Source organism: Eretmochelys imbricata, chromosome 9 (assembly GCF_965152235.1).
Source record: "Eretmochelys imbricata isolate rEreImb1 chromosome 9, rEreImb1.hap1, whole genome shotgun sequence".
In the NCBI taxonomy this organism is placed as follows: domain Eukaryota; kingdom Metazoa; phylum Chordata; order Testudines; family Cheloniidae; genus Eretmochelys; species Eretmochelys imbricata.
Window position 1 is genome coordinate 98143965 of NC_135580.1, and position 25295 is coordinate 98169259.

Below are 25295 nucleotides of genomic sequence, written 5' to 3' on the forward strand. Positions count from 1 at the left end.
GAGCATTGGATAGGTGCCCCTTTTTACTTGTGTAAATATGAATAAACAATAGTAGAGTGCTAATACATAGATCCTGTGGTATAGTTTTAAAAGTAAGTCTTTCTGATATGAACCACACTAGAATACTTTGCTATAATATAAGGTTTTTTGCTAAAATGGGTGAGATTACCAGGCTTGGGTGAGAATTATTTGCAGATTTGCAAAGTGAGAATCTGTAAAATTCTAATATGAATGCTTTCCATGACCATGTAACATAGCGAGTATACTTCTGCTGTCCTGTTCAGTGAAGATACTCTTGCCTACCATTTTTTAAAAAAAAATCTCTCTTCTCCTTCCTTGACCCCAACTCACTCACAGAGAAGGGCTGATGGCCAGTTAAGTGTTACCTTTGAAATCCCCAAATGTTAAATAAGGCTTCTAGTTTTTTGCTTTAACTGTGATTTACCAGTATTGTCTGTTGTAATTCAGAGCAGAACAAATTGGTAAATATTCATTTAATTCAAAATAGCATGACATGTTTCAGCTTCTGTATGTTAGCTTCATGCTGACCTACATGACTTCAAGGCTGCAGTGTGTGCTTCATGAGAATGAAGTATCCAAAATAAATAAATAAAAATAAAAAGGAAATTGGGTTTTCTGATTAAACATTTATTTACTCCAAAAAGCATTATTTATATTTTCTGGCCAATACATGCCATTAGCAAAAGACCTACTTTTAATGAACTCTTGGTTCTCTGCAAAGCAGATGACACTAACTCTGTTATGAGGAGTCCATCTGGTACTGTGGCATTGGCCTCATCAGGACTGATTGGGAATTTCAAGGGTGTAACCAACTAGCACTTCCCATAAAAAGCATAAGTGGGTAGGGACAGCAATATTGTTAAAAGCACAGAAATGATCAACACATACCAGTGCACAGAAAGTTTATATTACTGTAATTCAGTGACAGGTTTCAGAGTAGCAGCCGTGTTAGTCTGTATCGCAAAAAGAACAGGAGGACTAGTGGCACCTTAGAGACTAATTTCAGAGACTACAAATTTATTAGAGCATAAGCTTTCGTGGGCTACAGCCCACTTCATTGGATGCGTAGAATGGAACATATAGTAAGAAGATTATACATGCAGATAAGTTGGACGTTGCCATACAAACTGTGAGAGGCTAATTAGTTAAGATGAGCTATTATCAGCAGGAGGAAAAAAACTTTTGCAGTGATAATCAAGATGGCCCATTTAGACAGTTGACAAGAAGGTGTGAGGATACTTAACTTAGGAAAATAGATTCAATATGTGTAATGACCCAGCCATTACCAGTCTCTATTCAAACCCAAGTTAATGGTATTTAGTTTGCATATTAATTCAAGCTCAGCAGTTTCTCCTTGGAGTCTGTTTTTGAAGCTTTTCTGTTGCAAAATTGTTACCCTTAAATCTTTTACTGAATGGCCAGAGAGGTTGAAGTGTTCTCCTACCCGTTTTTGAATGTTATGATTCCTGAAGTCAGATTTGTGTCCATTTATTCTGTTGCGTAGAGACTGTCCGGTTTGGCCAATGTACATGGCAGAGGGGCATTGCTGGCACATGATGGCATATATCACATTGGTAGATGTGCAGGGGAACGAGCCCCTGATGGCGTGGCTAATGTGATTAGGTCCTATGATTAGGTCACTTGAATAAATATGTGGACACAGTTGGCATCAGTGAGTCATTCTGGTCTCTAGCTGATCTTTATGGAATTTTGATTGATTATCTTTGGGTCCATCTCAGAAAATATTAATTTCTTTAGTTAGGTCTTCAAGAATATTTTTTTAGCAGCCAATACCCGACCCCGTTTTGGCGGATAGTAGTCTCAGTATGGGTAACAGATATCAGAGTAGCAGCCTTGTTAGTCTGTATTCGCAAAAAGAAAAGGAGTACTTGTGGCACCTTAGAGACTAACAAATTTATTTAAGCATAAGCTTTCGTGAGCTACAGCTCACTTCATCGGATGCATTCATTGGAAAATACAGTGGAGAGATTTATATACATAGAGAACATGAAACAATGGGTGTTACCATACACACTGTAACGAGAGTGATCACTTAAGGTGAACTATTACCAGCAGGAGAGCGGGGGTCGGGGGGGGGGAGGGGAAGCCTTTTGTAGTGATAATCAAGGTGGGCCATTTCCAGCAGTTGACAAGAACGTCTGAGGAACGGTGGGGGGGAATAAACATGGGGGAAATAGTTTTACTTTCTGTAATGACCCATCCACTCCCAGTCTCTATTCAAGCCTAAGTTAATTGTATCCAGTTTGCAAATTAATTCCAATTCAGCGGTCTCTCGTTGGAGTCTGGTTTTGAAGTTTTTTTTGTTGAAGAATTGCAACTTTTAGGTCTGTAATCGAGTGACCAAAGAGATTGAAGTGTTCTCCGACTGGTTTTTGAAAGTTATAATTCTTGACGTCTGATTTGTGTCCATTTATTCTTTTACGTAGAGACTGTCCAGTTTGACCAAGGTACATGGCAGAGGGGCATTGCTGGCACATGATGGCATATATCACACTGGTAGATGTGCAGGTGAACGAGCCTCTGATAGTGTGACTCGTGATTAGGCCCTATGATGGTGTCCCCTGAATAGATATGTGGACACAGTTGGCAACAGGCTTTGTTGCAAAGATAGGTTCCTGGGTTAGTGGTTCTGTTGTGTGGTGTGTGGTTGCTGGTGAGTATTTGCTTCAGATTGGGGGGGCTGTCTCCCAAGAACTGTGAGAGTGATGGGTCGTCCTATCCTGAAGGATAGATCCTTGATGTTTTGGAGAGGTTTTAGATGGAGGCTGAAGGTGATGGCTAGTGGCGTTCTGTTATTTTCTTTGTTGGGCCTGTCCTGTAGTACGTCACTTCTGGGTACTCTTCTGGCTCTGTTAATCTGTTTCTTCAGTTCAGCAGGTGGGTATTGTAGTTGTAAGAATGTTTGATAGAGATCTTGTAGGTGTTTGTCTCTGTCTGAGGAGTTGGAGCAAAGCAGTTGTATTGTAGAACTTGGCTGTAGACAATAGATCGTGTGGTGTGGTCTGGTCTGGATGAAAGCTGGAGGCATGTAGGTAGGCACAGCGGTCAGTAGGTTTCCAGTATAGGGTGGTGTTTATGTGACCATCGCTTATTAACACCATAGTGTCCAGCAAGTGGATCTCTTGTGTGGACTGGTCCAGGCCGAGGTTGATGGTGGGATGGAAATTGTTGAAATCATGGTGGAATTCCTCAAAGGCTTCTTTTTCCATGGGTCCAGATGATGAAGATGTCCTCAATGAAGCGCAAGTACAGTAGGGGCATTAGGGGACAAGAGCTGAGGAAGCGTTATTCTAAGTCAGCCGTAAAAATGTTGGCATACTGTGGGGCCATGCGGGTACCCATAGCAGTGCCGCTGGTTTGAAGGTATACATTCTCCGCAAATGTGAAATAGTTATGGGTGAGGACAAAGTCACAAAGTTCAGCCATCAGGTTTGCCGTGACATTATCGGGGATACTGTTCCTGACGGCTTGTAGTCCATCTTTGTGTAGAGGGCTTCTGCATCCATAGTGGCCAGGATGGTGTTTTCAGGAAGATCACCAATGGATTGTAGTATGGGTAACATTCTTAGAACTATGTTTATTGCTGTGAGGTTAGATATGAACTGTGCTGTATACATATGGCCCTTTGCCAGATAAACCAATATTCTACAGAGCTTCTAATTATGCAGTGCTCTCCAGTAAGAAACAGGAGAATGTATCTGTTTATATGGGTCTGTAGAGAAACATCTCTTTGCTTGACAGTAACTGTGTATGCTCAAACAGAAACTTTACATAACACTGTGCTTATGCTGATACATAGAAGCATGGTACTAACAATAGAAAAGAATTTAAAGCAACACAAGAAGTCTTAACATAAAAATCAGAGGCTTGAAGCTGCAGCTCTGACATAAGCAAAAGTGCATGCCGAGTAAGGACTTCAGGCTCAAACCTTTATTGCTCAGTGATCTACTCAAGACAGAGCCCACTCTTCACCAAATGGTAGTTGACTTGCCATGGGTGAAATAAATTTACTTGATGAAACTCCATCATGGCCTAACTCATTTGCTTCTGAGGTTACGAAGAAGCTCCTATGTTCAATAAGCATATGGTTTACAGGCTGATGTATTTCAAACCTTTGTAATTCTCTGTTCCTTTTTGAAAGCCCTACTTAAATTACATGTTAATTTTAGGCATACCCAGTATTTTAATAACAAGCCTTTGTGGGTATCTTAATGTGATCACAAAATCCAGTCTCTTAAAATTCAGTCCAAAATGCAGAAATCATGGGCTTTTTTGTGCTGAAGTGATCAGTTTAATGCTGAAGTGATCAGTTTCCTGGAACAATGTTAAAATGGCACTACCCAATGCCAGTGTAGTTAGAAAGCTTTATTCATAGAAGTTTGCAACTTGCTCTGGACTGAAACTTGTCAGACTACACATTTCCTGAAGCTAACTGGCTTAAATATGGATTTTCTCTTAATATCTCTCAAAAGGTTTTTATGGTCATTCAAGTAAATAATTTGCATTTTGGAAAAAAGCAGTTACAATACCCATTATGGTGGCTAAATACTGTGGGATTTTAAAACTAGGTACACATGCATTTTCATAATTATTTATAACTACAGTGAAGACCCAAGTGAACAAACTACTGTTCATAAAAGAGAGGTACAGAAGAGATTTAGTTAAGCTTTGCTATTTATGGGTCCTGTATGAGACTTGACATGAAATACTATAGAACTGCATAATTTTGGGTGCTCAGATAGTGGTCGTGGGCATAATATAGGTATCCTGACCCCAACCCTGCAGTTGAAACCATGCAGATGAATCTCTTGAAAGGGGCTCTGCATAAAAATGTTGATATATGTATTTTTTTTATCTACAGTGTGATTCGTCACAGAGACGTTCGGGCTTGTCACTATGGTTTGATAGACAAATTCCGTCTCCAAGTGTCTGAGCAAAGCCAGAGGAAAGCATTAGGGCGAAAAGAAGTCATTGCTACACTACTTCCATCTGCAAAAGAGCAACAGCAAAAGGAAGAAGAGGAAAAAAGAATAAAAGAACATCTGGCTGAAAGTGTCTTTTTTGAGCAGACTTTGTGTCAACCAGGTAGTTAAAGTCTTACCTAGCCCTCTTCTAGATCAAACAGTTCGGTATAGCTGAAATGACTGGAAAGAGGTTAAACTATAAGAAAGAGAGTCTAAATTAACTCCATTTTTACTTTCCTGTAAGAGTACCCTGGTTATTTGTTAAGAGTGGTTATGGTGCTCCAAAGCCCATGCTATTGCTGTGTTGCTTATATCCTCTTTAGTCAAATGAGAGAGCTATAAACTACCATGTGCCCCTAAAGTTACATTTGCTATCCAGAGTTTTGTTCATTTGAGTAATGGGTCTTTTAAGGGGCCAATCCTTCTACACAAGCAAATTCCCACTGACTTCAGCAGGAGATGTGGCTACAAAAGGATTGCAGGACCATGCCCTTGGAGACTAATTTGTTCTATCAAAGTGTGTCTCCAAGTGTATTTTTGTCTGTGTCAGAACTTTAATTCTCCACCTCCTGACCAGCAGCAGATACTTTCAGACACTTTCCACACATGGCACTTCTTTTGTGCCATGTTCCTTTACCTCTGAAATGTACAGAAAAGTGGAGTTACAAATATCTGCTATGCACATGCGGTAGTATAGAGAGTAGCTGATGTACCAACAGCCATGGCTGAAGCATGAGCTCTTGCAAATTAGGGGTGGCAGGGCGAGAAGGCTTAACTCCTTAATTGTTTTGTCTTCTAAAACAAAATTCTAATCTTTACTTGCCTGGCTGAAAATGCACCTTCCTCCCCACCACCCCCAATCTCTCTGACAGCTTAATTCCAGAAAAGGCAAGGGGTGGGATTCACAAGGGGGACTTAAGTGCTGAAAGTGGCAATTAGGCACCTAAGTCCAACATTTAGGCACCACTGGCTTGCACAAAAGCCCTGCACAGCTGCCACCTAACCCTATAGAGGTGCCTAGAATCCAATGGCTCCTATGTTTCCACCATTAAAGTACTGACACTGCCCAACAGCTGAGTGCCTAATTCACCTAAGTCCCAGCAGGATTCACAAAATAGGCATTCCCCTGCCTCTCTTGCCTTCAGGGTCCAATCTGGTAGGTGTGCTTAGTGTAGTGGTTCTCAACCAGGGGTACACGTACCCCTGGGGGTATGCAGAGCTCTTCCAGGGGGTACATCTAGATATTTGCCTAGTTTTACAACAGAATACATAAAAAGCACTAGCGAAGACAGTACAAACCAAACAAATTTCATACAGACAAAATGAGACAGTAAGCAATTTTTCAGTAACAGTGTGCTGTGACACTTTTGTATTTTGATATCTGATTTTGTAAGCAAGTAGTTTTAAGTCAGGTGAAACTTGGGGTACACGATACAAATCAGACTCCTAAAAGGGGTCTAGTGGTCTGGAAAGGTTGGGAACCACTGGCTTAGGGCATGTCTAAACCCACACAAAATGGTGAGGGCAGTGTCCCCCTTATGACCTTTATCCCAGGGGTTAGAGCACGCAGGGTGTGGGAGACCTGGATTCAAGTTCTCCCCGCATATGGAGCAGGGATTTGAACTTCGGTCTCCCACTTTCCAAGAGAATTCCCTAGTCACTCTGCTGTGGAGCAGATCTCTCCTATTGAAGCTGCCCACTTTGTATAAATAATTAACTATACAGTGGCCCAAAGAGAGAATGACGAAGTCCCACTTGTGAATCCCACCCTAGGTAACTTTGCATAGAATTATAGAAGAGTAGGACTGGAAGGGACCTCAACAGGTCATCTAGTCCAGTCCCCTGCACTCATGGCAGGACTAAATATTATCTAGACCATTCCTGACAGGTGTTTGTCTAACCTGCTCTTAAAAATCTCCAGTGATGGAGATTCTACAACCTCCGTTGGCAATTGGTTCCAGGGCTTAACTTCTCTGACAGGAAGTTTTTCCTAATGTCCAACCTAAACCTCTCTTGTTTCAATTTAAGCCCATTGCTTCTCGTCCTATCTTCCAAGGTTAACGAGAACAATTTTTCACCCTCCTTCTTGCAACAACCTTTTTTGTGCTTGAAAACTATTGTCATGTCTCTCCTCTTCTCCAGACTAAACAAACCCAATTTTTTCAATCTTCTTTATACTTCATGTTTTCTAGACCTTTAATAATTTTTGTTGCTCTCCTCTGGATGTTCTCCAGTTTGCACACATCTTTCCTGAAATGTGATGCATGAGAGAATTCCTCTTGTTAAAACAAAATAGTGACCAACTGTCTCTACATAATGTAAGTCCCAGATTGGCAGGGGAGTTGTGTTCTTCAGTTGAATGTATCTTGGAACAGTTTTAAAAAAAGATATTGTAACCATGAGTGTTCCCACTTGATAGTGTAAAAAAAAAAATAACAGGTTTAGGGTCTGATCCCAAAACCCAGTGGTGAGTTTCCATTGACTTCAATGGGATTTGAATCAGACACATACATGATCTCTTATGCCTCTGGTTTTAAATCAACCACTAATTGATGGAGATTGGGAAGAAACTTTGCTGTGGTCACGCTATTTCATTACGGGGTTCCTTGTACCTTCCTCTGAAGCATCTGGTACAGGCCACTGTTTGAAACAGAATATTAGATTATATGGACCAGTGAGCTGATGCAATATGGCATGCCGGTGCATAAGAATTTAGTTTGTTACCATAATATGTTTGCTGACAAGAATGGAGCAGACAGAGCAGAGGAACAGTATAACGAGTATACAGACATGCAAACTAAGAACATCTGATTGGTAGGGTTAAAATGGGACCAGCATTGCTGGCATCCCTCTCAGAACTGCAAAATCAATTTTGAAAACAGGAGCCATTTTCATGTATGCTTTGAATTCATACTTCAAAAAACTAGGTATAAAACTTGGCTAAATGCTAATGGCTCTAAAGATTCTGTGGGAAGATCTTTCAGACTCCAACATATCAGTAACTCTCTTTTAAAAACATGGGGGGGCAGTAATACTAAGTGTTTCTAGAGCCTTTGAACAGTTACCTACTGTACTACAACCAGTAAGGTGTGCTAAGAATGGGGTTCTATCCTTGTCTGCATTCTCTTTTGGCAACATTGGACCTTGTGTGTTATTAGAAAATGGGCTCTAGTGGCTGAATCACTGTCCCCTACTGAGTTAGTGGTGTTCTATAGCCGTAGTGCAGGTGCAGCTCCATCATGGAAGGAAGACAGTGCTGGGATTTTAGTTTAAAATCCAAACCTTTTATGCAGGGGAGGGGCCTCTTCTACCCTGAGCACTGAAAAGGGACAGTTGTCAGGGATCTTACCCATTTAGGGTTGGGGGGCAGAGATGGGGACGTGCCAATTCTACTTTTCTCCCTTGATTGCAATTGAGAAGGGGGGAACTTTTTGGCCTAAGGGAGCCTGCTGCCTATCCCTGGCTGAGCTCTGTTTTGGAGCTGTAAATAAAGGGAGATTTCTTCAGGCTGTGCAGCACCTTTAAATATTCTTCCCTTGCTGACTGTCAGCCATGGAAGATCCTGTGCCCTAATAAGCCAGGGAATAGATTCAGTGTGCTTGGCACATCCCCAAGCATTGCTGAAACATCCCATTACCAGGTCGATAGTAATTAGCTGTCAGACTGCACTGCTGGAGAAGGGATGGACCTGGGCAGCTCTGTGAAGCCACATTCCAAGTGTCTGCCTCAGACCAGGGAGCAGCCTCCCCAGCTGCAGAACAGGGGGTGCTCGGGGAGTTTTTGCCCTTAGGTACTGTGACGGGGCAAGGCCAGATGGCTATAGAAAAGTAGTGGGAGATAGATATATTTGGTCCAGACTAAACAAATCCCTGGTGCCAGGTTAAGTGAAATGTAAGCTGTTCCAGGTCAATTAAGACACCTGGGGCCAATTAAGAACTTTCCAGAAGGCAGGGAGAAGGCTAGGTTGATTGGGACACCTGAAGCCAATCAGGGGCTGGCTGAAACTAGTTAAAAGCCTCCCAGGCGGTCAGGTGGGGGTGCACGTCAGGAGCCGTGGAAGGAAGTTGCGCTGTTGGAGAGGCTGAGTAGTACATACCATATCAGGCACAAGGAAGGAGGCCCTGAGGTAAGGGTGAAGTGGAGCTTGAGGAAGTGAGGGCTGCTGTGGGGGAAGTAGCCCAGGGAATTGTACATGTCATGTTTCTAAAAGGTCAGCTACCATAGCTGATACTATTAGGGTCCCTGGGCTGGAGCCCGGAGTAGAGGGTGGGCCCGAGCTTCCCTCACCCCCCCCCCACCTTTGCCCCTGATTAATCACTGAGACTGGGAGACAACAGAGACTGTGCAAGGAAGGATAGCTTCTCCTCACCTCCCTTGCTGGCTTATGATGAAAGTGGCTCAGTAGACTGTGACCCTTGTCTCTAGAGAGAGAAGGGTTATGTGGAGGGTCACAGTGAGCCTCTGAGGCTAGCGAAATCCGCCAGGAAACGCGGGATCCACGGAGGCAAGGACAGAGCTTTGTCCCAACTGGTTTTAGAAGTGGGATTTCATTCACAGCGTGGCAGAAGAAAGAGGTTTAAAAAAAAAAAGTGCACTAGGGTTTTGGATTTTGTTTTGTTTTGTTTTGTTTTTGTTTGTTTGCTTTGTACCACAATGGAGGAGGTGGTCAGAGCTCTGGTACAAGCCATGGCAGCCCAGCAGGAGGCCACCCGGGTTCAGGCAATGGCACAACAGGAGTCTATGCGGCTACAGCAGGAAACCTATCAATTATTGATGAGCCAGGCGACCCAAGACTGTGCCCTCTTGAGAGAGGTGGTGGACCAGCTGAAGATCCTCACCACCCAGGCCCGGGGGTCCGACGGGATGCGAACCCTGAGGGCCAGTGGTTGTCTTCCAAAGATGATGTCAGGAGATGACGTAGAGGCATATCTCCTCTCATGTGAAAGAACTGCTCAGCATGAAGTGTGGCCCCAGGAGCAGTGGGCCAGCATTGTCGCCCCTTTTTTGTGTGGAGAGGCCCAGAAGGCCTACTTTGACTTGCCTGCCACGGATGCCACTGACTATACCCATCTGAAGGCAGAGATCCTAGCACGATCAGGGGTAATGGCAGCGATAAGGGCCCAGAGGTTCCATGAGTGGAAATACCAGGAGAACAAACCCCCGAGGTCCCAGCTATTCGACCTCCTACACCTCGCACGGAAGTGGTTACAGCCCGAGGTGTGCAGGCCGGAAGAGATTTTGGAGACCCTGGTCATTGAGCATTACATGCGGGGACTGCTGCCAGATCTCCGCAAATGGGTAGGCCAGAACAATCCATCCACGTACGACAAGATGATCACACTGGTAGAAAGACGGATGACAGCCAGGAAACTGACCTGACTACCCAAGGAAGGCTCCTTTCGAAGCAAGCACCCGACCGCAACCTTGGAAGGTTGGGCAGCCAAACCCCTGGGGAGTCCTAGGTGGAAGAAGGGGGGGGCCGAAAACCAGTGGGGACCCCAGAAGGAAGGGATTGGCCTGAGTGGGGGGAACCCTGGGACTCAACCCCCCTAACCCCCAGGATAGGGGAGTGATTAAAAGAAATTACAGATGTTATGTATGTGGGGAGTGGGGACACGTAGCAGCACAGTGTACCAGCACCGAGGAGCCTATGCAATGAAACTTGGGGGATTGGGAGGTCCCATGCTCCCTTATCCACCTCACGGGGGTCGCATTAGCCCCGCATAATTACACCAGGCCAGTGAGGATAAATGGAGCAGAGACTACAGTGCTTGTGGACTCTGGGAGTGCTATCACCCTCATATCGGGTAAGCTGGTAAAAAATAGTCAGCTACTACAAGCCAAACGCGTAGCAGTGACATGCGCGCATGGGGCCGTGAGCCATGACCCCACCATCCCAGTGGAGATAGAGGTTAAGGGAAACCCCATTGAGATGACTGTGGGTGTAGTTCCTAAACTTCCATATCCTGTAGTCGTTGGGAGGGACTATCTAGGGTTTGATTTTACTCCCCTGGAGAGGCTGGAGGGAGGTGGGGACCCTGAGGACAGCGATTCATCACTGGTGGAATGTCAACCCCCAATGTTCACTGAGATTTCTCAGGATCTGTTCTCAGCCCCCCGAAAGACCCAGAAGACAAAAAAAGAGAGGAAGGCTGCAAAGGCCTTGGGAACCCGGATCCTGACCCGGGGCCAGAAGACCTCCCAAGTAGGCAGATGGACGCGAGCGGCCAACAGAGAAACTTCCACCACAGAAGATGAGCCAGAAGCTGCCCCCAGCCATGACGGCGGCGAGCTGTTGGAAGAAGCAGAAGCTGGCCCCTGGGAGCTTGGGCAGGTTAGTCCCGGGAGAGAGACTTTTGGGCAGGACCAGGCAGAGGACCCCAGATATGATAACGCCAGGAAAGAGGTGGCCGAGATCGATGGGATACCCGTGGATGGGAAGGTATGGGGGAGGGATAGCTCAGTGGTTTGAGCATTGGCCTGCTAAACCCAGGGTTGTGAGTTCAATCCTTGAGGGGGCCATTTAGGGATCTGGGGCAAAAATTGGGGATTGGTCCTGCTTTGAGCAGGGGGTTAGATTAGATGACCTCCTGAGGTCCCTTCCAACCCTGATATTCTATGAAGGTCTGGAGTCCCGGACCTTACTTTATAGTGAAGAAAGATCTCCTATACTGCGTGGTGCAAATGCAGGAGCAAGAGATACAACAACTTCTGGTGCCACAAAAAATCAAAAAGCCATATTGAGTCTCGCCCACAGTCACCTGTTTGGAGGACACCTGGGGTAGAGAAAACCCAGGCATGGATCCTGCAGAGGTTCTTCTGGCCAGGATTACATGAAGATGTCCGGCGACGGTGCACCTCTTGTCCGGAGTATCAGTTACATAGCCCTCGCCCGCACTTGCGGGCTCCTTTGATATCTCTTCCAATAATAGAGGTTCCTTTCAAACAGATAACATGGATCTGGAAGGGCCCCTAGAGAAGACAGCTCGGGGCCATCAACATGTGCTTGTTGTACTGGACTATGCAACCCGGTACCCGGAAGCTGTCCCCCTGCGCAACACAGCTTCCAAGACAATAGCTAAGGAGCTAGTACAGATCTTTGCCTGGGTTGGGCTACCCAAGGAGATATTGACTGATCAAGGGACACCTTTCATGTCCAAGTTGATGAAAGATCTCTGTTCATTGCTCCATGTACAAGCCCTACGGACCTCTGTATACCACCCACAAACAGATGGCCTTGTGGAAAGGTTCAATAGGACCCTCAAGGCCATGATCAGGAAAGTGGTGAGCCGGAATGGGAAAGATTGGGATACTGTATTGCCTTACCTCATGTTTGCCATCCGGGAGGTTCCGCAAGCCTCCACGGGTTTCTCTCCATTCGAACGTCTATATGGGCGCCACCCTCGGGACATATTGGATAGAGCCAGAGAAGCCTGGGAAGAGGAGCCAAATCCCGGAAGGAACATAGTTGAGCATGAACTGCAGATGAGAGATTGGATAGCCTGAGTTACGCCCATTGTATGGGAGCACTTGGAGAGAGCACAGGAGACCCAGCAAACTCATTGTAACCACCAATCAAAGCTTCGACAGTTCCAACCAGGGGATCGGGTGATGGTACTGGTGCCCACAGCAGAAAATAGACTGTTGGCCCAGTGGCAGGGACCCTACGAAATAATCGAAGCCGTGGGAGAGGTGAACTATAAGGTGCGGCAGCCAGGCCACCGAAATCGGAGCAAATTTACCACATCAATCTTCTAAAACCTTGGCACGATCGAGAGGCATGCTTCGTCATGCAGGAGACCCTTCCCCAGGAGGATAACTTACACAAGCAAGTGAGGATATCATCTGACTTGACGCCAATCCAAAAGATCGAGACAGCCAACATGATTAATCGCAACATAGATGTGTTCTCTACAAAACCAGGGCAGATGACTGAGACCTATCACCATATCTGCACAATCTCCGGAGCCAAGATAACATTGAGACCCTACCGAATCCCAGCAGCCAAAAGAGAAGAAATCAAGGCTGAAGTAAAGAAAATGTTAGAATTAGGGGTTATTGAAGAATCTTACAGTCAGTGGTCCAGTCCAATTGTTCTAGTGCCTAAACCTGACGGTACCATGAGATTCTGTAATGACTTACGCCGACTGAATGAAATATCCCAGTTTGATGCATACTCCGTACCACGCATCGACGAACTGGTTGACCGACTGGGTAGTGCCCGATTCTTGACTACACTGGATCTGACAAAAGGGTACTGGCAGATTCCTCTGACCAAAGAAGCTAAAGAAAAGACATCATTCTCCGCCCCGGATGGGCTATTCCAGTACACCATCTTCCCTTTTGGGCTACATGGGGCCCCAGCCACATTCCAGCGCCTCATGGATAAGCTGCTGCACCCCCATACTAGTTATGCAGCTGCATACCTAGATGATGTCATCTATATGCCAGACTGGGGAACCCACTTGGAGAAAGTTGAGGCAGTACTGCGCACCTTAAGGTGGGCTGGCCTCACTGCTAATCCTTCTAAATGCGCCAGAGGGCTAGCAGAGGCTAGGTACCTGGGATATATTGTGGGAAGGGGCATAGTGAAGCCCCAAACGAATAAGCTAGAGGCAATTCAAAACTGGCCCCGGCCGACCTGAAAGAAGCAGGTCCGTGCGTTTCTAGGCATGGTAGGATACTACCGATGTTTGATTCCCCACTTTGCCACTAGGGCAAGTCCCCTAATGGACCTGGTGAAGGCCCGAGGTCCAGACACGGTAAAGTGGACTGATGCAGCAGAGGGGGCATTTACAGATCTTCGGACGGCCCTCTGTAATGACCCCGTACTCATAGCCCCGGACTTTAACAGGGAATTTATTTTACAAACAGACGCTTCCAAGGTTGGGTTGGGAGCAGTTCTGTCGCAAATGGTGGGAGAAGAGGAACACCCAATCCTCTATCTAAGCAGAAAGCTTCTCCCAAGAGAACAGAAATACGCAGTAGTCGAGAGAGAATGCCTTGCTGTCAAATGGGCTATTGAGACGCTGCGTTATTACCTCTTAAGCCAGCGATTTACTCTTGTGACAGACCATGCACCCCTCCAGTGGATACAGCGGAATAAGGAAAAGAATGCAAGGGTCACCAGGTGGTTCTTATCCCTCCAACCATTCCAGTTCCGCATATGGCACAGGGCTGGATGCCACCATGGCAACACTGATTGCCTCTCATGAGCATACTGCCTGGCGTCCCAAGTTGCCCAACTCTATGGTGTTGAGCAAGGGGTGGGGAGGGCGGATATGTGACGGGGCAAGGCCAGATGGCTATAGAAAAGTAGTGGGAGATAGATATATTTGGTCCAGACTAAACAAATCCCTGGTGCCAGGTTAAGTGAAGTGTAAGCTGCTCCAGGTCAATTAAGACACCTGGGGCCAATTAAGAACTTTCCAGAAGGCAGGGAGAAGGCTAGGTTGATTGGGACACCTGAAGCCAATCAGGGGCTGGCTGAAACTAGTTAAAAGCCTCCCAGGCAGTCAGGTGGGGGTGCACGTCAGGAGCTGTGGGAGGAAGTTGTGCTGTTGGAGAGGCTGAGTAGTACACACCATATCAGGCACAAGGAAGGAGGCCCTGAGGTAAGGGTGAAGTGGAGCTTGAGGAAGTGAGGGCTGCTGTGGGGGAAGTAGCCCAGGGAATTGTACATGTCATGTTTCTAAAAGGTCAGCTACCATAGCTGATACTATTAGGGTCCCTGGGCTGGAGCCCGGAGTAGAGGGTGGGCCCGAGCTTCCCTCCCCCCCCCCCCCCACCTTTGCCCCTGATTAATCACTGAGACTGTGCAAGGAAGGATAGCTTCTCCTCACCTCCCTTGCTGGCTTATGATGAAAGTGGCTCAGTAGACTGTGACCCTTGTCTCTAGAGAAAGAAGGGTTACGTGGAGGGTCACAGTGAGCCTCTGAGGCTAGCGAAATCCGCCAGGAAATGTGGGACCCATGGAGGCAAGGACAGAGCTTTGTCACAGTACCCTCAACATAGCTGAGCAATCCGTCACAAGTGCAGCAGTAAAATTCAGTATAATCCACCAACAGCAAGCTGGGCAGCTTCCAAGCTCCAATCCTCCCCCACCCTTTTCAGCACTTTCCCACCCAGAAATGCCTGGGGAAAAGATGAGTTTGCAATGTACCCTGAAGGCATTTGATCCAGGACCAAGTGGGGCAGTGAATTCCAATGCTGCAGAGCCCTCGCTGAGAATGTTCAGCCAGCAGACCCCTCTCATTTATGCATGGCTGCAGCTCAAGGGCTTTTCCTGGTCTCAGCTATAGTAGCACACAGAGGGAGGCACTTTCTCAGCTCCTAAAACATTTAGGGCTTTGTAAGTCAATATTAGCACCTTAAACTTCATCCAGAAACCAAGAGGCAGCCAGTACAGATCATGGTGTGCTGGTCTAATATGTTTGAAGTAAGGTACTTCACTTACCAAGTGTCTGCTGCATTCTGCACCAGCTTGCATTTCTGGATGGCTTTAAAGGATCATAAGCAACAACATTTTCTAATATATGTCCAAAACAGCTCTTCTGTAAGTCATAATGTTGTGATTACGGTTGATATCCAAATATACCAGTGCTAGAAATAAATGTCTTACATCAGTGGAATGTATGGATTCCCAGCTCTCCAGCGATATCATGGGCTATTAGACCATAATCGTGCCATGGGATCAAAGATCCTGCACCTCCCACTAGTGTAACTTGAGCCCTGGAGATAGGGAAAAGAAGGAAACATATTTGTAATTGTAATCCTTCAGGAAAAAGGATGTTTGAAAGTGGGCTGGTGATTTGAAATGTTAAAATTAATCCCAGCAGAGTTGGAGTAATGGGCAGAGTGTAGATGAGGTGACCATAGGGGCATGACAAATGCAACATCTCTCACACATGCGCTATAAACATTTTTCCAGAATGCAAAACATTTACATTTGAAGCGCTGCAGACTTTCATTGCAATGAATGCCATTTTTGTTTTTCAGAAAACAGATCTGCCTCATCGGGACCTAGTTTACTAACAGTATTCCTAGGAATAGTATGCATTGGAGCACTAATGCTACCGACACTGGGGGAAGTGGAATCCGTGGTGCCTCTCTACCTCCATTTAAGTGTGAATCAAAAGCTAGTAGCTGCTTATGTTTTAGGTAAGTGTTTTGAAAAGGATTTTTTAAACAGCTTTTTTCCAGTCTCTACTGGAGTCAAAATGTCAATCAAAGGAACTTCTGTGAAATACACTGCTGGCTTGATGAGAAGATGTACTTTCGTGTCTCAGGGCCAGGGTCAAGACTAATTTCATTCTGTTCCATCTCCACTTGTACTTAACATAGAAGGTCACAGTAGTATTTGACAGAGATGGAAGCCCTCACCATTAGAAATATAAGTGTTCTGGATAAGTGTCTTATTTGACCCTCAAAACAGGAACCTGGCATATAGGCGTCTACTCCACCTCATTTGTCAAAGAAAGCTACTGAAATGCATTGCTGTTTCCTACGTATTCTCAGCCAGGACTTCTACACTGTAAAATTGTAGTTCAGTCATCTTACCTGTTGATACTGGAAATTCCTTCTCTTCATCCCCTCTAACCCAGAAGAGATCTAATGTGAAGAGCTGTCTCCTTTTACCCTAGCTTTTAGTCATGAGAAACAGAACCGCACTTAAAGGGTGAATGGACAGGGGCAATACCTGCATCTGATTCCCAAACCTGTGACTTACTCCTTAAAATGAAAGGAGTGAGAAGGCAGCCACTTATCTCATGGAGAGAGCGCCTTGTGTTACTCATCAGCAACCAGTGCTGACTTAAAGGAAAGTAGCGTTGGACTCGCTCTCTGCTTTCCTATTGCCTGGCTGAGATCAGGACTCAAATGAGGATGAGCAGCCTGAAACTTAGGGTATGTCTACACTATGAAATTAGGTCGAATTTATAGAAGTTCTAGAATTTAGAAATTGTTTTTATATAGTCGATTGTGTGTCCCCACACAAAATGTTCTAAGTGCATTAACTTGGCAGAGTGTTTCCACAGTACCGAGGCTAGCGTCGACTTCCGGAGCGTTGCACTGTGGGTAGCTATCCCACGGTTCCCGCAGGCTCCGCTGCCCATTGGAATTCTGGGTTGAGATCCCAATGCCTAATGGGGCAAAAACATTGTCGCAGGTGGTTTTGGGTACATGTCGTCAGGCCCTCCCTCTGTGAAAGCAATGGCAGACAATCGTTTCGCACCTTTTTTTCCTGAGTTACCTGTGCAGACACCATACCACTGCAAGCATGGAGCCCGCTCAGCTCACTGTCACCGTACGTCTCCTGGGTGCTGGCAGACACAGTACTGCATTGCTACACAGCAGCAGCTCATTGCCTTTTGGCAGCAGACGGTGCAATAGGCTTGATAACCATCGTCATCATGTCCAAGGTGCTCTTGGCCGCCTCGGTACGGTCGGTCAGGAGCGCCTGGGCAGACATGGGCACAGGGACTAAAACAGCAGTGACTCGACCAGGTCATTCTCTTTAGTCCTGCCGGCAGTCCTATTGCACAGTCTTCTGGCAGCCAGGAGATGAGGATGGCTAGTAGTCCTATTGCACTGTCTGCTGCCAGCCAAAGATGTAAAAGATAGATGGAGTGGATCAAAACAAGAAATAGAAGAGATTTGTTTTGTATTCATTTGCTCCCCCCTCCCTCCCTCCCTGAAATCAACGGCTGACAGTCGTTTCGGTGTGGTCTGTCAGGGGCACCTTGAAAAGTTTAATGGAGATTCAGTCCTGCCTGGAATACCGCGGGGAGGGATAGCTCCATGGGTTGAGCATTGATTGGCCTGCTAAACCCAGGGTTTTGAGTTCAATCCTTGAGGGGGCCATTCTGTGTGACAGTTGTTTTTGTTTCTCCTTGATGTAAAGCCACCCCCTTTGTTGATTTTAATTCCCTGTAAGCCAACCCTGTAAGACATGTGGTCAGTCGCCCCTCGTCCGTCAGAGCAACGGCAGACAATTGTTCCGTGCCTTTTTTCTGTGCGGACGCCATACCACGGCAAGCATGGAGCCCGCTCAGATCGCTTTGGCAATTAGGAGCACATTAAACACCACGCGCATTATCCAGGAGTATATGCAGCACCAGAACCTGCCAAAGCGAAACCGGTCGAGTAGGCGACATCAGCACGGTGATGAGTGATGAGGACATGCACACAGACTTCTTTCAAACCACAGGTCCTGGCAACGTGGGCATCATGGTACTAATGGGGCAGGTTCATGCCGTGGAACGCCGATTCTGTGCCCGGGAAACAAGCACAGACTGGTGGGACCGCATAGTGTTGCAGGTCTGGGATGATTCACAGTGGCTGCGAAACATTCGCATGCGTAAGGGCACTTTCATGGAACTTTGTGACTTGCTTTCCCCTGCCCTGAAGTGCCAGAATACCAAGATGAGAGCATCCCTCAAAGTTGAGAATCGAGTGGCAATAGCCCTGTGGAAGCTTGCAACACCAGACAGCTACCGGTCAGTCGGGAATCAATTTGGAGTGGACAAAGCGACTGTGGGAGGTGCTGTGATGCAAGTAGCCAAGGCAATCAAAGATCTGCTGATATCAAGGGTAGTGAGTCTGGGAAATGTGCAGGTCATAGTGGATGGCTTTGCTGCAATGGGATTCCCTAACTGTGTGGGGCCATAGACGGAATCTATATCCCTATCTTGGCACTGGAGCACCAAGCCGGCGAGTACATAAACCGCAAGGGGTACTTTTCAATAGTGCTGCAAGCACTGGTGGATCACAAGGGACGTTCCACCAGCATCAACGTGGGATGGCCAGGAAAGGTACATGACGCTTGCATCTTCAGGAACTCTGGTCTGTTTCAAAAGCTGCAGCAAGGGACTTTATTCCCAGACCAGAAAATAACCATTGGGGATGTTGAAATGCCTATAGTTATCCTTGGGGACCCAGCTTACCCCTTAATGCCATGGCTTATGAAGCCATATAGAGGCACCCTGGACAGTAGTCAGGAGCTTCAACTACAGGCTGTGCAAGTGCAGAATGGTGGTAGAATGTGCATTTGGACGTTTAAAAGCGTGCTGGCGCAGTTTACTGACTTGGTTAGACCTCAGCGAAACCAATATTCCCACTGTTATTACTGCTTGCTGTGTGCTCCACAATATCTGTGAGAGTAAGGGGGAGACGTTTATGGCAGGGTGGGAGGTTGAGGCAAATCGTCTGGCCGCAGGTTACGTGCAGCCAGACACCAGGGTGGTTAGAAGAGCACAGGAGGGCGCGGTGCGCATCAGAGAAGCTTTGAAAACCAGTTTCATGACTGGCCAGGCTACAGTGTGAAACTTCTGTTTGTTTCTCCTTGATGGACCCCCTCTTGGTTCACTCTACTTCTCTGTAAGCTAGCCACCCTCCCCTCCCCCCTTCGATCACCACTTGCAGAGGCAATAAAGTCATTGTTGCTTCACATTCATGCATTCTTTATTCATCACACAAATAGGGGGATAACTGCCAAGGTAGCCTGGGTGGGGTGGTGGAGGGAAGCACTGGGTGGGGTGGTGGAGGAGAGAAGGACAAGGCCACACAGCACTTTAAAACTTATTGAATGCCAGCCTTCTGTTGCTTGGGCAATCCTCTGGGGTGGAGTGGCTGGGTGGCTGGAGACCCCCCGACTGCGTTCTTGGGCGTCTGGGTGAGGAGGCTATGGAACTTGGGGAGGAGGGTGGTTGGTTACACAGGGGCTGTAGCAGCGGTCTGTGCTCCAGCTGCCTTTCCTGCAGCTCAACCATATGCTGGAGCATATCAGTTTGATCCTCCAGCAGCCTCAGCATTGAATCCTGCCTCCTCTCATCACGCTGCTGTCACCTATCCGCTTCAGCCCTCTCTTCAGCCCGCCACCTCTCCTCCCAGTCATTTTGTGCTTTCCTGAACTCTGACATTGTCTGCCTCCACGCATTCGTCTGTGCTCTGTCAGTGTGGGAGGACAGCATGAGGTCAGAGAACATTTCATCGCAAGTGTGTTTTTTTTCGCTGTCTAATCTTCGCTAGCCTCGGGAAGGAGAAGATCCTGTGATCCTTGAAACACATGCAGCTGGTGGAGGAGGAAAAAAAAAAAGGGACAGTGGTATTTAAAAAGACACATTTCACGGTAAACCTTGCTGTTAACATTACATATATAGCACGTGCTTTCATTACAAGGTCGCATTTTGTCTCCCCCCACCACGTGGCTAACCCCTTCCCCCCCATGGCTAACAGCAGGGAACATTTCTGTTCAGCCATAGGCAAACAGCCCAGCAGGAACGGACACCTCTGAATGTCCCCTTCAGAAAAGCACCCTATTTCAACCAGGTGACCATGAATGATATCACTCTCCTGAGGTAACACAGAGAGATAAAGAATGGATGTTGTTTGAATGCCAGCAAACATACGCTGCAATGCTTTTTTCTGCAATGATTCCCGACTACGTGCTACTGTCTTAGCGTGGTAAAGCGTCATATCATGGAGGATGGAATAAGGCTGCCCTCCCCAGAACCCTTTTGATAAGACTTTGGGAGTACATCCAGGAGAGCTTTATGGAGATGTCCCTGGAGGATTTCCGCTCCATCCCCAGACACGCTAACAGATTTTTTTCCAGTAGCTGTACTGGCTGCGAATGCCAGGGCAAATCAATCATTAAACACATGCTTTTAAACCATGTATACTATTCAAGAAGGTACACTCACCAGAGGTCCCTTCTCCACTTGGCGGGTCAGGAGGCAGCCTTGGGTGGGTTTGGGGGGTACTGGCTCCAGGTCAAAGGTGAGAAACAGTTCCTGGCTGTCGGGAAAACTTGTTTCTCCGCTTGCTTGCTGTGAGCTATCTACAACTTCATCATCATCATCTTCCTCGTCCCCAAAACCTGCTTCCGTGTTGCCTCCCTCTCCATTGAAGGAGTCAAAGCACACGGTTGGCTGAACTCCTTAAAATGGCGTGTAGCTCATCATAGAAGCAGCATATTTGGGGCTCTGACCCGGAGCGACTGTTTGCCTCTCTGGTTTTCTGATAGGCTTGCCTCGGCTCTTTAAGTTTCACGTGGCACTGCTTTGCGTCCCTGTTAGGGCCTCTGTCCTTTATGCCCTGGGAGATTTTGACAAATGTTTTGGCATTTCGAAAACTGGAAAAGAGTTCTGATAGCATGGATTCCTCTCCCCATACAGCGATCAGATCCTGTACCTGCCATTCAGTCCATGCTGGAGCTCTCTTACGATTCTGGGACTCAACCATGGTCACCTCTGCTGATGAGCTCTGTTCTCACCTGCAGCTTGCCATGCTGGCCAAACAGGAATTGAGATTCAAAAGTTCACGGGCCTTTCCTGTCTACCTGGCCAGTGCATCTGAGTTGAGAGTGCTGTCCAGAGCGGTCACAATGGAGCACTCTGGGATAGCTCCCGGAGGCCAATACCGTCGAATTGCATCCACACTACCCCAAATTTGACCTGGCAAGGCCAATTTCAGCGCTAATCCCCTTGTAGGGGGTGGAGTAAAGAAATCTATTTTTAAGAGCCCTTTAAGTTGAAAAAAAGGGCTTTGTCGTGTGGACGGGTGTAGGGTTAAATCGATTTAACGCTGCTAAATTCAACCTCAACTCCTAGTGTAGACCAGGGCTTAGGCTAGATCTAATTGAGGTGATGGTAGTGGGATGGTGGGGAACAACTCAATTGTGTGGTGGACCCTGCGCCTTCTGGAGGTGGTTTATTCGCCCTTTGTCCAAGTCTGTATTGTGGGTGTGCATTTTAACTCACCTGGTGTCAGTAGCCAAAAACATCTTCATATGAGGCTGTGGTGATAGGTTTTTCAGATCTGCATCCAGTAATTCTTGACTTTGTAACTTCAGGATGATTGCAATATGCTCTGTTCTTGAAAACCACTCAGAAGCTATAGCAGGTGCAAAATGCAGTGCTAGAAATGGGATAATACATGATTTTTCAGACAGCTGCATTAGCTTCCTTGCTTCTGGATACAATTTGAGGTGTTTGGTTTTTATGTGGTTTGGGTCTTGGTCTCTTCCCCTCTGTACCATTACAGCAGCTGATCAGATAAGGTGCTTGAGCTAATAATCTCAAGATTTAAAAGTCCAACGACTGGGTGTTCTCCCGGGAGTAAAAAGATTCCTAGTCTGGAATGTACTTTGCTTGCTTGTCCAAAGTGCACATCTGTTGACATGGAGAGAGGATGGTGCATCTTCTCTTCTCAGACTTATACCTGTAGTAACTAGGTGGGTTGGTGGGAAAGAGAAAAGTGTCTTTGCTTTTAGTTCATAGTCACTTTTTTATAGTTAAATGCTTTACATGGTCCCCTGACACATGGCATAAGTGGCCATTATGAACTATTTAATAAACCCAGTATTTGGTGTTGTGAAATGAGTTAGATAAGCTCAGGTTCTCTCCAATTCTGGTAGTCATAACTTTCTATGCTAGGGCCTGCCAGAGGGTGTGTTGACTGTAGTGGCTGTAAGTCAACCTAATATAGGTCGACTTATATTTCTAGTGTAATTACCATGGTGGTGCATGTCCATGCTACCCTTCTTGGGTCAGTGGCTCACCAGGAGCGCTTCCATGGACATAAGAGGGGCAGTGTGTGGAGCTAAGAGCCTGGTTCCTCAGTTCTGCTGGCAGCTCCTGCTGGGCTCCCGGCAGGCTGCCCCCTCCCCCACTCCCTGTTCCACAGCAGGAGCAGGGCGGGAAGCCGTGAAATTGATAAGGCTGCCTGGCTCCTGGCAGGGAGTGGCCAGGGCCTCCTGGGTTCTCGCCCCGGCTTCCAGCTGGGAGTGAGGTCCAGCCACGCAGCTCTCCAGGGGAGTGAGAGTGGAGCTGGATTCTTGTCAATTTCACAGGTCCTGCCAACAGTGATGTAAGGAACACACAGACACTGCGTTCCCATAACTACACCGACATAAGCCCTACGCCTCTCGTGGAGGTGGAGTTATTTTGTTGGTGTAGTAGACCACTTACATCGCCTGGAGCAAGACTGTAGTGTAGACACTGACATCATCAGGTCAACATAAGCTGCCTTATGTCCACCTAACCGTGTAGCGTAGACTAGACCATAGTATGAAGAACAGGTTTAGGTTTGTGAATGGTTGGAATGCTGATCAAAGGGAAAGTACTCCTGCAACTTTGCTCCATGAATTCTCTATCCTGAACCTCTTAAATAGAACCTGCAATTTAGGACATTGAATGGCAGCAGCAGGCCAACACCATCACATTAATTTTCCATTGTGACCTACCTGCATTGAGGCTGACTGTGCTCCAGGTGCAGAGTATTAACCTCCTTTGGTACTTTCACATGAGCAAGGGTTTTTTTAAGCTATTGGTTAACTAATTTTAAACCCTGGATGATGTGAAACTCTCAATGGCCAGCAGATTTTCATTTGCCCTGTACAGTAATCTCAGAGTTAACTGTGGACTTCCACTTTAAAGATGTGCTGAGGGAGAGGATATCATGAGCATTCCTGTGGAAGGATATTTTTCGGTTCAGGGAGCACTACTTTACTTGCAGCTCTGTGTTTAGCTGCCTTTGAACTCAGTTCTCTCCACCACCTATCAGTTACTACGGAACAATTACAGGGTTCACCACAGTGCAGCATTAGGTGCTTCTGCGCTTGCAGGCCTGGACTCTAATATATTATCTGTTTCAGAATCTGGGACAGTCAGAAAATTAGGGTCAAGCAAACCAAGTCAAACAAAATCAATCACTCAGTCTGCCCAACAGAGTAGGTTCATTTCAGGTTTAAGTGGAGTGTCGGCAGTTCAGTGTTAATACTGGGGGCAGGTGAAGGTTGCATGATTAGGGCTAGAGAACTTATTTGTAAAACATCAAGTTTGACACTTCTCTTAAATCTGCTCCCCTGCTGATAGGGGAAGGCCTTTGGCAGTGGAGGCAGCAAGTGGATACAAGAGCAACAGTGCCGAACACCTGTAGGCCCCTCCCCTTTCAGTGTAGCTCTACTGCTGGTTGCACACTCTGATGGGTGCTGGGGAAGAGTCCGAGGGAACTTCCCACACTGCGTGAGTGATGACAGGAAGTCAAGCTGCCCAACACAACTGTCTATAAATAAAGGTGCTGTTAAATGCATTGAGCTGAAATGAAAACAATGTTTCAGTTACTTAGTTTAGGTGGTGCCAGCAACATTTATATTAGAAAAGCACCTAAAGGCCTCAGCCAAGATCAGGAGCTCATTGTGCTAAGTACTGCATGTGCAGAGTAAGACAGTCCCTGCCCAGACTCTGACTAGCAACAATAGGTTAATTTCCGGACAGTCTGATCCATAATTGTTCACTGAACGTGCATCGCTTCTGCCACTAAAATCTCTGGATCTGTTCAGACTGGATGATCTAGACATGATTAGTTCTTTAGAACTAACATTTTAAACAATCATTGATTCTGATTAAGCCAAATTTTGTTGAGTAATATTTGAAAGTTATTCCTATAAAATAATTTAAGTGAAATCTGTGTAAATTTTCACTCTGTAGATTTATGCACTCTTATCTTGTTTTCTGGCCTGTGACGGAAAACTGTTAGACCTTTACTTTGAATGCTTTATTCAGTTAAATTAAACTGTTCTTCATTTCTCATCTTTCAGGTCTTATCACCATGGTTATCTTGAGGACATGAGTAATGATTTAATTGGATGTAAAAAAAGAACCCCAACCTTATCTTACTATATATTTACATCATGAATGTGGACTGCCTTTTACTCTCATGTGATGCATTAAGATGCTAGAAAAGCTATTCAGTGATTTAAAATACTTTCAAAAGTGTAATATATATTTTATCTATGTATAACTATAAATAAACAACAAGACTCTTAGGTGCTTCTGTTACAGCTATGGAATGTTTAGTGATATCTGTGAAATTATTTTGAAGAAACTTTTATATCTACATCTACTGTACAAAAGACATATTAAAGCAACATTTGTTATTTTAAATCCATGTTCACATTGGTGTTTGATCACTATAAAAGCAAACTGTTCATTCTGAAAGTTTCATTTGTTTATTCCATTGCTGTAAGTACAGAGGTTACTACATAACATTTTATGTATAAATACCAGCATGATCAGAGTTTACATAAGGCTTGTCAGTTAAGATGAAATTTGAAATTCCATCACTAAAAACTATGAAATAAATACATTAAGTTTAGATGGAGAAGTAATTAATTCTCATTTCCTGACATCATTAACAAATATATGGGATATAGGGCTCTTCTTAACTGTGGAATCAGTTAGACATTTTTTGCATCATAACTGTAAATCATAAAACATTTTTGTAATT

The 25295-nt window shown here is 45.9% G+C and overlaps 1 protein-coding gene across 2 annotated transcripts in view; it reads left to right on the forward strand.

Annotated features, from left to right (window-relative positions):
• Positions 1-25176, forward strand: part of MOSPD1 (motile sperm domain containing 1) — a 33390-nt gene extending 8214 nt beyond the window's left edge. Inside the window, exons 4-6 of one of the 2 annotated variants that reach the window (XM_077827188.1) lie at positions 4904-5127; positions 16005-16166; positions 24607-25176. In XM_077827188.1, the coding sequence (XP_077683314.1) occupies positions 4904-5127; positions 16005-16166; positions 24607-24638 (418 nt within the window). In that variant the 3' untranslated portion in view covers positions 24639-25176. The remainder of the gene's footprint in view (positions 1-4903; positions 5128-16004; positions 16167-24606) is intronic. The other variant, XM_077827189.1, reaches the window with a different exon arrangement.
• The last annotated feature ends 119 nt before the right edge of the window (positions 25177-25295 follow it).